This window comes from Neolamprologus multifasciatus, chromosome 10 (genome assembly GCF_963576455.1).
Source record: "Neolamprologus multifasciatus chromosome 10, fNeoMul1.2, whole genome shotgun sequence".
Taxonomy (NCBI): domain Eukaryota; kingdom Metazoa; phylum Chordata; class Actinopteri; order Cichliformes; family Cichlidae; genus Neolamprologus; species Neolamprologus multifasciatus.
Window position 1 is genome coordinate 11906407 of NC_140448.1, and position 16035 is coordinate 11922441.

At 39.4% G+C, this 16035-nt stretch overlaps 2 protein-coding genes across 3 annotated transcripts; both read left to right on the forward strand.

Moving 5' to 3' along the window:
- Positions 1 to 1890: 1890 nt before the first annotated feature.
- Positions 1891 to 4139, forward strand: cwc15 (CWC15 spliceosome associated protein). The gene is made up of 7 exons (XM_085174719.1): positions 1891 to 1998; positions 2675 to 2816; positions 3011 to 3123; positions 3227 to 3327; positions 3422 to 3532; positions 3645 to 3772; positions 3887 to 4139. The coding sequence occupies exons 2-7, from the start codon at positions 2686 to 2688 to the stop codon at positions 4014 to 4016; spliced, it is 714 nt and encodes a 237-aa protein (XP_085030845.1). The 5' UTR covers positions 1891 to 1998; positions 2675 to 2685; the 3' UTR covers positions 4017 to 4139.
- Positions 4140 to 4279: 140 nt separating this feature from the next.
- mtmr2 (myotubularin related protein 2) lies at positions 4280 to 14862 on the forward strand. Of its 2 annotated transcripts, none has more exons than XM_085174711.1 (16): positions 4280 to 5791; positions 7374 to 7476; positions 7574 to 7597; positions 7703 to 7769; positions 7855 to 7949; positions 8022 to 8123; positions 8411 to 8515; positions 9319 to 9402; positions 9488 to 9637; positions 9736 to 9924; positions 10762 to 10947; positions 11037 to 11243; positions 11324 to 11416; positions 11525 to 11638; positions 11806 to 11982; positions 13056 to 14862. In XM_085174711.1, the coding sequence occupies exons 1-16, from the start codon at positions 5712 to 5714 to the stop codon at positions 13218 to 13220; spliced, it is 1941 nt and encodes a 646-aa protein (XP_085030837.1). In that variant the 5' UTR covers positions 4280 to 5711; the 3' UTR covers positions 13221 to 14862. The 2 variants fall into 2 exon arrangements, with proteins under 2 accessions (XP_085030837.1, XP_085030838.1); XM_085174712.1 differs by having other exon boundaries at positions 7706 to 7769.
- The last annotated feature ends 1173 nt before the right edge of the window (positions 14863 to 16035 follow it).

Consider the following 16035-nt stretch of genomic DNA (forward strand, 5'->3'; position numbering starts at 1 on the left):
CTCTTTATACACTTATTGGTGAGACCCTCCACAACAGTCCCAGTTTTTTATGTGGTCCCATGGGAAAATTAATTGCCCATCACTGAACAATAGCCTTTGAAAAAAAGTAGACAACTGAAAACCTGCATATCATTAACCACAAAATTTTGTTTGTTTTGTTTTTTCAAATATAAAAAGCTTGTAGTATTGGTTCACCCACAACAAAGACTTTCTTTCACAAGCATACTGTTCCAGTTGGTAGGCTTCTAGGAATCAAGCGGGACCAGATCTCAGAGTTGTTAGAATTTAATCTACTGTCTCATCAGACCTTTTTAATAATATTTACATTGAAAATCCTTGAACCGAAATGCCCATTCTTTCCAGTGAAAATAAAAGGGCACAGAGAAAAGTTTAACCTCATTATTTGATGTTTACTTTACATTTTAATAAACTGAAATATTCACATTTTGGTCTGTGGGTGTACGGGGGACTCTGTGTGCAAAAGAAATTAATGCGGTTTTTAGTTCTTGTTATGATTGTGGCTCATAGGGTATACAGCAGGTTGGTGGTTGAATTGCTGGCTGTTCCAGTTTGCATGCCGAAAGCATCCTTGGGCAAGATAAGATACTGAACCCTGAGTTATTTCCAGTGTGTTCATTGGAGTATGAGTGTTAGACAGGAAGTACTTTATGTGTGAATAAACATATTGTATAAAGTCCTTTGAGTGGTCAGGTAGAGCAGAAGCCAGTATATAAGAACTGGTCCATTTACTTTTCAGGCTTTTAAACGTAAGGGTATTCGCTTTCTTTCACTGAGGCTAACTCAAAACCTGTAAAGATGCCATGAAAATGTTTAACTTTTTTTTGTAACTGTGTCATTCTTTTTTTATTTTTCTAGTTTTCTCCCAGTTTCTATACTTCAGTTTGTAAAGTTTCACAATAGGGATGTGTGTGTGTGGGTGCACAAGTATAAGTGTATATATATATATATATATATATATATGTAAATTTGTATATCTTTTGACGTGTTACTCAGGTTATAAAAGCAAATACATGTAACAAATTGTAAGGAAGAATTTATGATGTGTAGAGTATGAACAGGAAGAAAAAGTGTCTACTATTAGTTACTAAATTGTGGAAAGGTGGTGGGATTAAATAAGCTTATGCTTTTTCCTACTCCTTTTTGAACATGTAAGTTATTTATAATTATTATTGTTTTATTTTCCTTTAGTTTTGATTTGCTTGTTTGTCTATTTAAACATGTTCAAAATAAAGATACCACACAAATACAAATAAAAGTATTGCTGCTTAGTCAGAAAATATTTGAACGTTAAGTGGAATCCAGTAGAACCACTTCTTTTCCTGGTTCTCTCACAGAACAGTATCGAGATAAAACAGAAACCATCAAAGTGGTGAATGATCTGTACAATTAGTAATAAAGGAGTGTACATTTTTAGTGTCATTAAAATGCATGTCACACACATAAAGGGACCAATGTTAAAACTGTGTGTCTTTTTCAACACAAGTAAGGTATATTACTACTCATAATAAGAATAACAGTAGGAATTTTGGTGAGTCTAGCAACACTACTCCAAAACTACTGAATGTACTGTGTGAGAGTTGTTTGTGATACCATTACCGGGAGGTTGTGCTTTGAATGCACCTTCTACGCATCTTTTTTAGCCCTGCACAGCATCCTCCCTTAACTCCTTCACTGTAACACAATGCTCTATTGAGAAGACAGGTCACTCCTCCGCTGATGCCCCTGTAGTCAGTTTAGTCTATCAGTCTTTTGGAAGTGGTGGTTCCCAAAATAAAATTTAGAGAGGCTGTAGCATATTTGTTAAGTTATACGCGTACACCCTAGTCGTGTCAACACTGTGTTGAGATGTAAGGAGTTTAAAATGTCTCATATTTCGCACGCTATTTTCTCTGAGTGTTTCTGAACACATCTTTTTTTTTTCCGGAAGTGACGTTGATTGTTGCGTCGGCGTTCCTTTCGTCGTGTGGTAGCGGCTTTGTAAGTGTTGTTGCTTTAAACCTAATTTTTAAATACTGCTTAATGGGTTTTTTTAATTTCCTTTATGTTTGGCTGTAATATCACTTCTGTGAAACTTTATCCGTGTTACCCAAGGCTCGAATTACTGTCGTTTTCAACCTCATTGGCTTTTATAGGAAGCAGCATTTTAGCTTTAGCAGCTAGCAGGCTAATTTGTTATTTTCGTTTACTTGCCTGTTGGCAGCTGATATTTATCCTACAAAGAAGTGTTTAAAATGCCACAGTCGCAGTTTAATCAGAGAATTGTTAATTATAGGTTTAATTGATTGACCTGGAGTTTTAGCATGTGAACAAATGATATTTATTAGGAAGATTCCGTAACTTGTAATCTAAATGCCTCTCAACTGTTATTTACGTTGCTAACATGGAAACACATGCAAACTATAAGCGGTTTGATCACCACTGAGGTTTAATGAACGGATGGTTGATATTTGGGAAAGGGTATTGTTGTACCAGCTTGTCTAAAAACCAAAAAGATGAGCCTTCTGACTTTCTATAAAACACATAAGTGGAGTAAACGCCTGTTGTGTTGTAGGGAACTGCAATTTGATAATGGACACCGTGACTTTTTTGCTTTTATTGCTTACAGCTTTTCCATCTGTATGATAGTTTTAATGTCCCCTGTGTCTAATTGCAGAGCCATCAAAGATGACTACAGCTGCAAGACCAACATTTGAGCCGGCAAGAGGAGGGAGGGGTAAAGGAGAAGGTGATTTGAGTGCTCTCTCCAAGCAGTACTCCAGTCGAGATCTTCCAGGTCACACAAAGATCAAGTACAGGTCAGATGATCAAATGTGAATGGAGTTTCATCATTACCTGATCTGATGGCTGGTTAGCTAGAAGGAAAGATGCTTTCGGATCAGTTCCTACTGCATCATCTGTTTGCTCACTGTGAGAGTGGTGAAAGTGTTCCAGAAAGCATTCTGGATGAACATTAGAGTTTATCGATCTGCAAATGTTCTCCCTTCTGCAGGCAGCCTACCCAGGATGCCCCTGAGGAGGTCCGTGCCCGTGACTTTCGCAGAGAGCTGGAGGAGAGGGAGCGTGTAGCAGTACGTGAAAAGACCAGAGAGAGGGGACCAAGAGGTTGGTCTTTCTACAGAAATTAGACTTCCTGTTAATGTAAAATGTATTTTAGATTATATTTATTTTCTCACATATAGCATTATGTTGGTCTTATTTTTTCCAGAGCACACCACATCATCATCTTCTTCTTCATCATCTTCAAAGAGGCCAAGACTGGATCAGATTCCAGCTGCTAACCTTGATGCTGATGATCCTCTCACTGATGTGAGTGTCTGCAATGCAAGACATTTTGGGCATTTAACTTGAGTGGTGATTAGTACTGATTAATCTCCCTTAATAATTATTTTTATTTTATTAGGATGATGAGGACGAGGACTCTGATGAAGATAGTGATGATGATGACACCGCAGCTCTTTTGGCTGAATTGGAGAAGATTAAAAAAGAGCGTGCTGAAGAGCAAGAACGCAAAGTAACTTTGTTTTAGGCTGTTCTGTTTGCACTAACTGAAATAAGGCATTACATTTGAACATAAGATATGTTACTTCTTTATATTCAGTAAAATATTATTTTTTCCATCTTAGGAGCGAGAGCAAAAGGCAGAGGAGGAGAGAATTCGAATGGAAAATATCTTGAGCGGCAATCCACTGATTAATTTGGCTGGACAGCAGCAACAGAACCAGAACCAGAATTCATTCAGAGTCAAGAGAAGGTATGTCTCACTTATACACACAGTCACACACAGTAAAAACACAGGATGAGGTTTGTATTTGGGAAAAAGGCCTCTTAAATCTAATCTTGATTTCATTTCTTAATATTATTCAAGGTGGGATGATGACGTAGTGTTCAAGAATTGTGCCAAAGGAGTGGATGAGGCACGGAAGGAGAAACGCTTTGTCAATGACACACTGCGCTCTGAATTTCACAAGAAATTTATGGAGAAATATGTAAAGTAGAGGACTTCCTCTGTGTCATTTGTATTGTTTTTGTTTTTATTATCAAATGTGTTTGGTCTCCTTCCTCTACCCCCTGTTGCGGAGGGTACATGGTTTTTCAAATAAACTCTGTATAGAACTTGATTAATACTTGTACAGTCATCCATCTATCCATGCTATTAACCACGTATCCATCTGTACAGTCATGCTGTATTAAATGTGTCAACGTGACATCATTTGAATGAAATTTGTCAAAAGTTAAGTGCAGTTTTAAAATGTGACCAGACATTTATTTTCTTTGGGGGGTTTTTGTCAGCTGGCAGAGATTATATAACCAAGCATCTCCACAAATGCACAGTTAGATTAGGATCCAGTCAGACCATCAGAAGGAAATATCTTCCTTCTGTTTAGCCGCTCCACGCACACAAACATTTCATTCTAAACAGTGTAGAGATCTGCAGTCAAGCCTTTATTTCTTTATGCAGCCATCTGTCATTGACCTTTTCCCTGCTTATCTTATTCAAGGGCACAGGGACGCTGGAGCCTGATTTAGACTTCTGTGGGAAATTGTAACGTAACCGCAAAGCCTTCTTAACCCTACACCGCAACCTGACCTGCACCTCTCAAGAAATATAGCTACATCTCAGGTCGATGCAGACTGCAACAACTGAATGACATGGAAGGTTACAGTGTAGAGTTAAGATGGGTTTCGGTTGCAGTAGAAGGTACAACTTGGATTTCCTGCAGAAGTCTAAATCAGGCACATCCCAAAGGCACAATACACCCTGTCAGTCTGTCACATTTGTTGTGGAATTCTTTTTTCAATAAAGTGTCTTCATATTAAACTGCTTTATGAACCCTTAAAAATAAACAGACTGAAAAATCAACAGCACATCAGTCACCAGGATACTGTTATCATATACACACAAAACTTTCCAGTAAAATAAAGGTGCAAGTTTTATGTTAATCTTATCCAAACTACATGTTCCACTTCATCAAGATTAGAATATTCCCAGTTTATTACTCATTTAATGAATTGTCTGTAATTATGCAGAATTGTTGAACAATTTGAGCACATTTAATTTTGGTGTATTTCCATGCAGATGCAGCTTCTCCCTTCTTATTAAACCTAGCTGCATACAGTAGACTTCTTGTCTAAAATCCATTTTGCATTTGAAATTATCAGCTTCATCTCATTCAATAGAAAGTAGCAGTAAAGTAATGCAAGAAATTCTATTGTTCTTGCATTAAGTCTTTCATTAACCCGAATGTAAACACGATGTAAGTTACTGTCGGTACTAAAGTTAATTTTACTGCACTTTAGCCATTTCATTATTCCAGCTTTCATTATTATGGACCCAAGGCAGTGACATTACCCACGTGGACGTTGGGTGGGTAATTAGACAATGTGTACGTCTTCATTAAAATAAGCATTATCCTGTCATCCGCTTTCTACTGGGTAGCCAGAGGTTTGGCACGAGAGAAAAGCGTTGCATGCGATCAGTTGTAGTTCCACAGAGAGACAGCAGAGGGCGCGCCCTCCAACGATCCTGCCTGTGACGGGGATTGGGAGGCTTCTGGGAAAAGATGGCAGCTTCCTTTTGTTTGTGGGGATTTGCTTCACTCGGAGGAGGGATTTAAAAGCGTTCAGTGGCTCTTTAACGGTAAAGTCTTGACTCGCAATACCGGTTATCCAAACGCTTGAAGAAGGAGAACATGGAGAAGAGCGGGAGTGTCGACAGCTTGGGCTCGAAGCGCTCCTCTTCCCGACAGCCGAGTGTAGATTCATTGTCCAGGTAGCTAAACTCACCGCCAGACACCGCCTTTTAAGCTAACCAAAAGTTTTGACACTATCGGCAGGGGTTAGTTATTAAGGCTTTATAGCTAAAGTTAAGAGTGTCTAACTTCAGTACACTTCTTGTAAGCTTTTCAGCTGTGACTAATGTTATCCACCAGTGACGGTGTCCTACGAGCGCTACGAGACCAACGCAGCTTACTGTAAATTAGGACAACGCAGTTTTATCGATCCGCTCCAGTAATCACTCAGGCTGCATGTGATAGAAATGTCAAACGGAAGCTAACTGAGCCTCGATGTAGTAGTGTGTTTGCCCAAACACTGTCAAACTTATTTCAGTTCATGGACAACATAGAGCCCAGTTTGCGCTCTTGTGGGCCAGACAAGTTAAAAACACTTTCTCAAATCATCAAATATTTTTTAGAACATTTTCTTCACAGCCACGACTGATTTGCCTCAAAATGTTGTGGTTTGGATATATCTAATAATTGCTGTAGCGTTTTAGTTTCGTATATCAGATATCAGATAAGTTCCGTCGACATAAATAAAAGCCTGAAGTTTTCACTGGCTCCTTTTGCCATAAAATTGAATCGGGATCTGCAATTTAAAAAAAAAACACAAAAAATCCCTCTCAATATGAGTTAATTAAAATACAGTAAATAAATATGTAAATAAAAATCCCATCACAAAAACAACTAGTTTCACTTTCTTTTCCGATATAGTTGTATTTTATAGTACTGCAAAATAAAACATGTAGAATAGCTTTTTGACATAAACTTCTTAGTTGAAAAAAGAAAATGCAAATCTCATTCAGCTTTCATGTTGGATTGAGCAAACATGACAGGCTCTATCACAAAAACACCATTAGATAGTTTAATACAGATAGATCAAAATTCTGGAGTTTCCAGATGATATTCTAATTATAACTGAGAACATAATTTAGTTTAGTCAAGTATATGTATATTTTTTCATTTCTGACAATTACTTTATAGGCATGCATATAAAGTCTGATAATTCAGGTTAAGTTTAAGATATGCTCAGAGGTACTTAAAAATGCAGCTGTTCCAAGGTAATATTTTTTGCACATACAAATGAATATAGAAAAACTATTAAGAGAAATGAGAAAGGGATTAGTAGCTCATTCCATGTGAGTATTGCAAGGTCAGGTACGTGTGCACACGGTGAAATCAGTAGTCCGACACAAGACACTAACCCCTCGCCCTGATGTCACCGGGTGATGAGCATGCTGCCAGAATTGTAATCTGTTTTAAAATCTTACATTTTTGCATTTTTAGTGTTAGTATCCTGTATAATTTTAAACTTAACCTCAGTTTTACGACTCCTTGAGGGCATTGTGCATGCCCAGAGCCATCAGAGTGGATCTGGAAAATGAAAAATATACATTTGACATATTTTTTCTCAGTCTGAAAAAAAAAAGGGCCAATCTCTGTTTTTTTAGTCATTGAGTCTTCTGTCATTACATATACGTATACGTATAGATACGTAAAAAAAACTCCCCCCCAAAAAAGAAAAGACTGCACACAATAAATGGTTCTCACTTGTGTGATGTCACTTTCCACCAGCACTTCCACCTCTCGCTCTGACCGCTCTGCCCAGGCCAAACCACCATCTGCTATGTCCTCTGATTCTGTGTCTACGTCTGCAGAGTTTTCCCCAGAGCTCAGGGTTGGTGACCTGCATATGTTTCACCACTATTATTTTTCCATGAAAATATTTTTTTTAATTTAAAAACTGAAGTGTGGCTCTCTTCTTCTTTTTGCAGGTCAAGCCCAAAATATCTGCCAAGGTAGATGATTTTACACATTTAATTTTACCCATCCTATCCTATATGTTTGAGTAACATTTCCAGTCAAGAGACCACTCAGAACTAAAGTGGATGATATGTTTCCAGCAGGCCATCAGAGATTCAGACAAAGAAGAACCGCAGTTGCTTCCAAATGAAACCGTGCAAGACATGGGTAGGTTTCCTTTCATCTGCAATTACAGCCCAATAAAAACAGCAAAAATGCATCATCACCTTTATCCTCTTGTTTTTATTCATAGCCCAAGATGTCACCTACTTCTGTCCTTTCACTGGAGCACTGAGGGGAACTGTGACTGTCACCAACTACAGGCTATTCTTCAAATCTATGGACAGGGTATGTTATTGATTATTTTTAATTTGTATTTTGAAGATTTATGTTTTTTGTTAATGTCTGGCTGATTTCCAGGACTCAACATTTATGTTGGACTTGCCACTTGGGGTGGTGAGTCGCGTGGAAAGGATTGGAAACGCTTCGAGTCGTGATGTGTCCTATGGGCTGGTGTGCAAAGTGAGTAAGCTTGTGAAAGTTGTAAAGAATTACTGCTTTTATTTTTGATTTACAGAATCGCTAAGTTGCAAAATAGCCAAGTAGTTTACAGTTATTCAACTGAAAAGCAGAGACAGAGCTGTGTAATCTCTGCCAGAGATAGCCCATTAAGAAATAGTGAAGTTTTACAAAGATCTACTTCTACGTTACCTTTCTTGGTAATAACGCTTGACTGTGATGAAATGATACTTGCATACAGCTGCTAGCCCTTGAGTTTTTCCATGATTTGTTGCTCTGCATTTCTACAGGATGTGCGTAATCTACGATTTGCACACAAACAGATGGAGGACACCCTCAGGAAGTCCATTTTTGAAGTGCTGATGAAATTTGCATTTCCTGTTTCCAATGGGCTGGTAAGTACTGCCCAGCAATGCTGTTGCTGACTTTATAGCCCTGCACCTACAGTACTGGGAAACACATATTCGTAGTCCTCTGAAAAACTAAGTTCAATTTTAATTCAGTTAGATTTATATAGAACCAAATCACAGCAACAGTTGCCTCGTGTATTTGTATTATAAGGTAAAGACCCTCCAATAATACAGGCAAAACCCCAAAAATCAGACGACCCCTTATGAGCAAGCACTTTGGCAACATTTGGAAGGAAAAACTTCCATTTAACAGGAAGAAACCTCCAGCAGAACCAGGCTCAGGGAGGGGCGGCCATCACCCGTGACCAGTTAGGGGTTAGGGGAGGAAGACAGGACAAAGACACGCTGTGGAGGAGAGCCAGAGAACTAAAGTATTTTAGAGTCAAATGTGAAGCCATCTGTTCAACAGTTAAAGCTTGGCCCTAATTGGGTCATGTGATAAGATTATGATCCCAAGCACAGCTGCAAATGTAAAACATAATGGCCAGTCCAGACCTCAACCCATTTGAAATGCTGTGCCTAAACAAATACCTGTAAACCTCAATGACCTGAAGCAACGTGTTCAAGAACAGTGGGCTAAAATTCCTCCATCATCATGCAAGACACCGATAACGTCATACAGAAAATGATTACTTCAAACTGTTGCTCTTAAAGATGGTTACATAAGATACTGAATTGTGGAGTGTACTTAGTTTTTCACAGGTCTAACTTTCACAGGTCTTTTACAAAGTGCACAAACTGTTTTTCGTGTATGACCAACTGAAAAATGTCTCCCCCACTCTCCACAGCAAATCTTTGCCTTTGAATACGGGCAGGTGTTTCCTGAAAATGGATGGAAGGTGTATGATGCTCTCTCAGAGTATAAAAGACAGGTACTAAAGTTATGCAGAATGCTTTGTTAAATGTTAAAGTACACTCATAAAACCGGTTACTTATGTCTTTTCTTTTTTTGTCAAGGGTATACCCAATGAAAGCTGGAGGATAACTAAAGTAAACGATCACTATGAGCTGTGCGACACGTACCCATCAACACTGGCAGTGCCTGTTAACATACCAGACGAGGAGCTGAAAAGAGTCGCTGCCTTCCGAGCAAAGGGAAGGATACCGGTGAGCGACCGTATTTTTCAGCGGTGCTATAATTGTCTGTGTGTTCGCCCGGCTTGCAGGACAGTCTGTGCTGATATTCTGCTACACATTATTTAAAGGTGTTGTCATGGATCCATCCAGAGAGCCAGGCAACAGTGACACGCTGCAGTCAGCCGATGGTTGGGGTAAACGGGAAGCGCAGCAAAGAGGATGAGAAATACCTGCAGGCGATCATGGATGCTAATGCTCAGTCACATAAACTCTTCATTTTTGACGCCAGACCCAGCGTCAACGCTGCTGCCAACAAGGTCCATTTTCTAAATTATATTTATTTAATGGGACCCACTTTACATTGGGTTACAGTGATTGATACATATGTTAAACATGGCCAAAGCTTCAAATAATAACAATAACAATAATAGTCATCCCAGTGAGCCAAAAGGTCAGGCTTCAGACTTTTCTCAATGGTCCATTTCAGACAGTCTTTTTCTACTCATGGATGTTCATGATGTCAAAGAGAGTAGCTATCCTTAACGGTGATCTCGTGTGCATTATTGGAAGGGGAAAGAGAGCTGAAACAAAGTTTGATTCAAGGCTTGTTTCAAAGCGTGGATGAAAGATCTCCCAATAGATTCTAAAAATAAACACGAAATGAAGAGGCCCGTATGGAGCCGTAACCAGATTTAGATTCTTGTCTTTTATTATTCGCTGTGCATCACCAAGCACAGTTTTGAGTTTTTTAACCTATAGCTGGTACAGTGTATTAACTATGTGTTGTCTTTGCAAAGTAAAGTAATTAAAACATGCAATCAGTACTATATTTGAGCAGTAAGGTCAAATCTGAGCTCTTTAGCTAGAAGATCACTAGTTTCTATTGTGACTTGCCTAAAGTGGTTAACGCATTCACTTGGCAAGCAAAAAGGTCCCTGGTTTGTTTCCAGCTGGAGACACAAATCTCCTTTAGGACCGCGTCAGGACGCATCCGGCATTAAAAACTCTACCTGCTGTGGTGACCTTGCTGCTTAATGTAGCTTCTACTACTACTGATTCAGGACTGTCTCGTTGGCAATAATTTAACTGGACATGTTTTTCTGGTCTGTGCCCCGTGGATCTTAGTAACCACTGCATCCTCTACTTTTCCACAGATGAAAGGGGGTGGATATGAAAGCGAGGATGCCTATCAAAACGCTGAGCTGGTTTTCTTGGATATTCACAATATCCACGTGATGAGGGAGTCGCTGCGCAAGCTGAAGGAAGTTGTCTACCCCAATATCGAGGACTCCCACTGGCTCTCCAATCTGGAGTCCACTCATTGGCTTGAGCACATCAAGGTGAGCATAGTGACCTATCGGTTGGGAAAGGACATTTTAAAAATATTGCAGTGATAATGGTTTGTGTGTTTCTGGTCCTGTGTTTGTAGCTGATCCTGGCTGGAGCGCTGAGGATCGCAGACAAAGTGGAGTCGGGGAAAACGTCGGTTGTGGTGCACTGCAGCGACGGCTGGGACCGCACGGCTCAGCTCACCTCCTTGTCTATGCTCATGTTGGATGGTTACTACCGCACCATTCGCGGCTTTGAAGTGCTGCTTGAGAAAGAGTGGCTGAGCTTTGGTCATCGCTTCCAACTGGTAAACAGATTATTTTTCCACTTCGGTCCAGCTGGAAGTCTAGTTTCATCACTGATTCCTTATGCTCCTGTTTCTGGCAGCGCATTGGTCACGGAGATAAGAACCACACGGATGCAGATCGCTCACCTGTTTTCATTCAGTTTATTGATTGTGTCTGGCAGTTAACTCGTCAGGTAAGTGACACATATTGAGTTATGGTTCTGAAATGTTTAGGAAAATGTTCTTTCAAGGATTGTAATCAAGCTGTTTTTTGTTTTGTTTTGTTTTTTTCTAAATTCAAGTTTCCTGCCGCCTTTGAGTTTAATGAATACTTCCTGGTGACCATCCTGGATCACCTGTACAGCTGCCTGTTTGGGACATTCTTGTGCAACAGTGAACAGCAGAGGTTAAAAGAAGTAAGCTCATTTGGTTTCTCAGTATTTTTGATTTCCCCCCTCTCCTTATTGTTTTACTTGGGATAATATAGCTTAATAACTAGCATAATACGAATCAGAAATGGCACAAGAATGAATTAGTTTTTCCCTCGTATGGTTTGTGTAATCACATTCCTTTTTTGTTACAGGAGATTCCCAAGAGGACAGTCTCATTGTGGTCATATATTAACAGCCAGCTGGAGGACTTCACAAATCCTTTGTATGTGAACTACTCTAACCATGTACTGTTCCCAGCAGTCAGCTTACGCCACCTGGAGCTTTGGGTTGGCTACTACATTCGCTGGAACCCACGCATGAGACCTCAGGTACGTCAGGAAGACTTGCTGTTGTTTGGACTTCACTTGTGTGATGATCGCTGCCCTATACTCACAGTACATTCCTCTACTTGCCAACTGGGAACACCTGGGCGCTTTCCAGACTATGAAGGTGTGGCTGCCACTCCATTCTGCGTCTCATTCACCTACCTACTGGCCACCACGCATCACCTTAGTTTCTCTTCAGTGTCATTATGTTGTTTTTGTACTGACAGCACCAAACATACCTTCAGATTCATCCCCACCCTACACGAGTGATCTTAGTGATTTTGACAGCTCATTAGTTTTGCATTAAAGTTAAACAAGTCTGCACAAAGGCCGTTCAATGCCCACCATTGCAGTGGCTCACAAATGGCACTGAGGCTAAAGTTGATGTCACATCCACTGTCGCTGGCCATTTCTTCCAGTTGTGCACCTCTCAGTTTCTATAATGTGGTGTGTTGTGCTGTTTTACTGACACATCACTACTGAAGCTCAGATTCACAGAGGGAGATGTTACAGCAGTTGGAAAAGATAAGACTCTGGGAAACTTTGACTTCTCTAATATCTGCGTTTATGTGGCAGTATTGTCTGAGTGGTGACACCTGCTGTTCAAAAGAATACTGCAGAAGCTACCTGCACTGTAAAGGCGAGCATAAATGGATGTGACTGTGTGATGTTCTTAACATTGTTGCACAAAGCACCCAGTGCAGTGTGTTCACACTTCGTCATCGGCTTATGAACCAGTTTTTGACAAACTGGGGACTCGTCCAGGATCTGAAGGTGGGATGTCTTCCATAACTGAAAAAAATTTGCAATCTGGGAGGAAACTAAGGTGATGTGTGGCATGGTAGCAGGCAGGTAGATGAGCAAGAAGAAGAAAGAATGAAAAACCAGCTACAGCTTTATCGTGAGGAAATTCACAGTCTAGGTCTAGGTAATCCCAGATGAAGAGTCCCTGCCCTGTCCACCTGGAACTGGGAACGCATGCAAAGAAAAAGTTGAGAGAATAGGGCAGAGGTTGGCACTCGACCACTTAATTTTACTCAATTAACTTTCTTTTTTTTCTCCCTCCCTTTTACCAGGAACCAATTCATCAGCGCTACAAGGAGCTATTAGCAAAGCGTGCCGAGCTGCAGAAAAGGGTAGACGAATTACAGCGAGAGGTGGCCAATCGCTCAGCTTCCTCCGCCTCTGAGCGGCCAGGCTCGCCCACACGCTCCATCACTCCGGTGCAGACCTTTGTTTGACGCTACTCTACCCTCATGACGGTCACAGAAGCTGAACCGCACTTGTGAGAAGGTGTCATACAGCAGTAATCAGCCGCTTTGATACACTACCACCAAAAGTCAGAATAAGTAGTATTTGTTACTGTATTTGCATCTCTCACAGGTCATGTAGAGCCTGCTTGCAACAGAAGTGTCTGTCGCAGACCACCTGCCTACAGCCATATGTATTCCTCGTCTGAGGTTGAGAGGATACGTACCCAGAATAGCGAGGACTGTTTAGCATATCGACCTACCTACAATCAGTGTTTTGTTTTAAGTACACTAAATGTTTATGCCTTATATCTTTATAGGAACACTTGCCTCATTTCTTGCTAATGATTTGAAAGCACTATAACTGAAGGAACCGTGAGGCTATGCAGTGCTGCAGAAGTGATTTTTAGCACAAGGAAACACGGACTAAAACAAATTGTTGAGTTGATAAATATTAAAATGAAATGTAGCTTAAGGGCTGTGATGTTAGTTTCTTCTGATATTAAAAAAAAAAAGTAGCTATAGAGTGCATTAAAAAACAGTTAGGGTTAGCTTCACAAATCTTTTTAGATTGTTGAGACCAAACGTTTTTTGTCATGCGTGACATTTCTCTCACCAAGTGGTTTATGTTTTGTAAGTTTCCTTTTTCTAACTATTTAACATTATTTATTATCTTTCGTTCCAGATGTGTATTTATAACTCGCAGACACCTTCTGTCTTGTGTCGTGAATTGATTAGCTGCGTCTCCATGCAATATTAATAAGCTGCAAAGATTATGCAATAGCTCATTTGTCCCAGGAGTCCTATGGGAACAATTCTCGCAGAGGCTTTTTAAAGCTATTATCAGCCAATCTTTTTGGCAGAAGAATGTGTAACTACACAAATAATGGGCTTTTTATGTAGTTTTGCAAATTTGAATAAGTACCCGTGCCTTGTCCTGAATGACTGGGAAAATAACAAAAGAACAATGTGCAAGAGTAAAGATGGTTTCAGCCTGTAGCCTTTTTGCTGCGTATTCAAATAATTGCAATAAAGCTGCAACTCAAGGATTCAGTACGGTTTGTCACATTAGCATGTTGCTAACAACAGCAGCATCCTCCAGTCAATTTCTTGGGTTTTGCGGTTTTGTGTTTCAGATATTAGCCAACTCTAATAACACTAGCCCTATTTCTGATCTTTCCATAAAAATAGGACAAAGAGTGCCTTTTACTGTAAATTAAGAAGGATAAAAGTCTGGAATTTACAGTGTGACTGTGGGGTAACCTAATACCAAATTACAATCTGAAAACATTCATTTATTCTCTCTGTTTTATCTTTATATATTAGGGTAAAGACATCCGTCACCCAGTAATAGATTCTTCATGTGACTTTTACATTTAATTCATGCAGCTATATTTGTATGTAAATCAGTGCTGCCACTGATCTTGATCGTTGCAATCCTTTTAAAATGCACAGCTGTCTAAGTGACACTATTCCATGTGGTTGCAAAGAGGCTGCAGTCCTGTGCGCACTTCATTAGATCAACACTTGAATTTGGAAATTGATATACTGCAGGCATCAGGAACATCCAACTGTACTCTTAACTGCCAATGTGTTAAAAAGTTTAATAAAAGTGCTGATGCTGTGTAGTCAACTTTTGGCCTTTTTTGTTTAAAAAAAAAAAGGCATTGTGCATATGTATGCATGTGTATACTATACAAGAAGCTTGTAGCTTGAGGCTTGTAATTAATTACAATACAAACAGCTATTTGTGAACCAGTCTCCTAATTCTGTTTGTGTTGAACAATTTCATCAAGAAAGACTATAACTGAAGGTATTTCCTCTATCTCAATTTATGTATTTTTTTACTTATTGGTTAGTTGTTCCAGTACACAATATCAAGAACCTCACTTCACTCATAGAAGACCTTGCAAATGTAAGACAATCAGAGCACTCATGGAGCGACACTTTTTTAAAACTGAGAATTTGCAGGTATAAAATTCATAGGGATGGTTTTGCGTGTAGTACTCAACTGTTACACGGGTGAGTCCATAGTGTTGTGGTTTACATGTTTAACAAGCAAAAGATTCCTGGTTCATATTTGGGAGAAGACACAAGTCCCATTATGGTTGCAACAGGTGGATCAAACCAGTAAAGACCATGGTGTATAAACTTTACACTTTCTGTACAAAAATGACAAATCTTGAACGTATTTATATACAATCTGTTGGGCTTTATTTGTTTTTTGGGTTTGTTTGGTTCTTGTTTTTGTTTTTTGTTTTGTTTTGTTTTTTTTTTGGGGGGGGGGGGGGGGGTTAATCAACTTGTTATGTTGACTAAGCACTGTAACATTGAACATACAGAAGGTAAAAATCAGTACCCACAACACTGATTTTGCTAACTGCACAGTGGGTAATTGAATTTATGAGAGGAAAAAACATGGAAGAGATCCACTAACAAAACAGTAATAAGAAATAAATAAACAATGAAATTGGACCACAGTTCTGACATATTTTATATATATATATATATATATATATATATATATATATATATATATATATATATATATATAATGTGTGTGTGTGTGTGTGTGTGAGAATGTGAGAATGTGAGAGTGAATGAATGTGGCAAAAGTATGGAGGCAGTTCCTGGAGAATGACGGAATAAATATGATTGACTGGTCCTCATGCTCACCTGACCTAAATCCAATCCACATAAATCAAATAGCACACTTCTGGGATTTTAAGTTTTAGTCCATCAGACTACTGACAGTGTGAGGTGCAAACTGACAGCAGTTTGCACCTCACACTGTCTAGGAGCTCAG

Bases quoted from the DNA above. Each gene is read 5' to 3' on its own strand.
- cwc15 (XM_085174719.1), top strand. From the start codon at position 2,686: ATGACTACAGCTGCAAGACCAACATTTGAGCCGGCAAGAGGAGGGAGG. The intron at 3,124-3,226 runs GTTGGTCTTTCT...TATTTTTTCCAG, and splicing joins CAGAGAGAGGGGACCAAGAG to AGCACACCACATCATCATCT. The intron at 3,533-3,644 runs GTAACTTTGTTT...TTTCCATCTTAG, and splicing joins CTGAAGAGCAAGAACGCAAA to GAGCGAGAGCAAAAGGCAGA.
- mtmr2 (XM_085174711.1), top strand. From the start codon at position 5,712: ATGGAGAAGAGCGGGAGTGTCGACAGCTTGGGCTCGAAGCGCTCCTCT. The intron at 7,770-7,854 runs GTAGGTTTCCTT...TTTTATTCATAG, and splicing joins TGAAACCGTGCAAGACATGG to CCCAAGATGTCACCTACTTC. The intron at 8,516-9,318 runs GTAAGTACTGCC...CACTCTCCACAG, and splicing joins TTCCTGTTTCCAATGGGCTG to CAAATCTTTGCCTTTGAATA.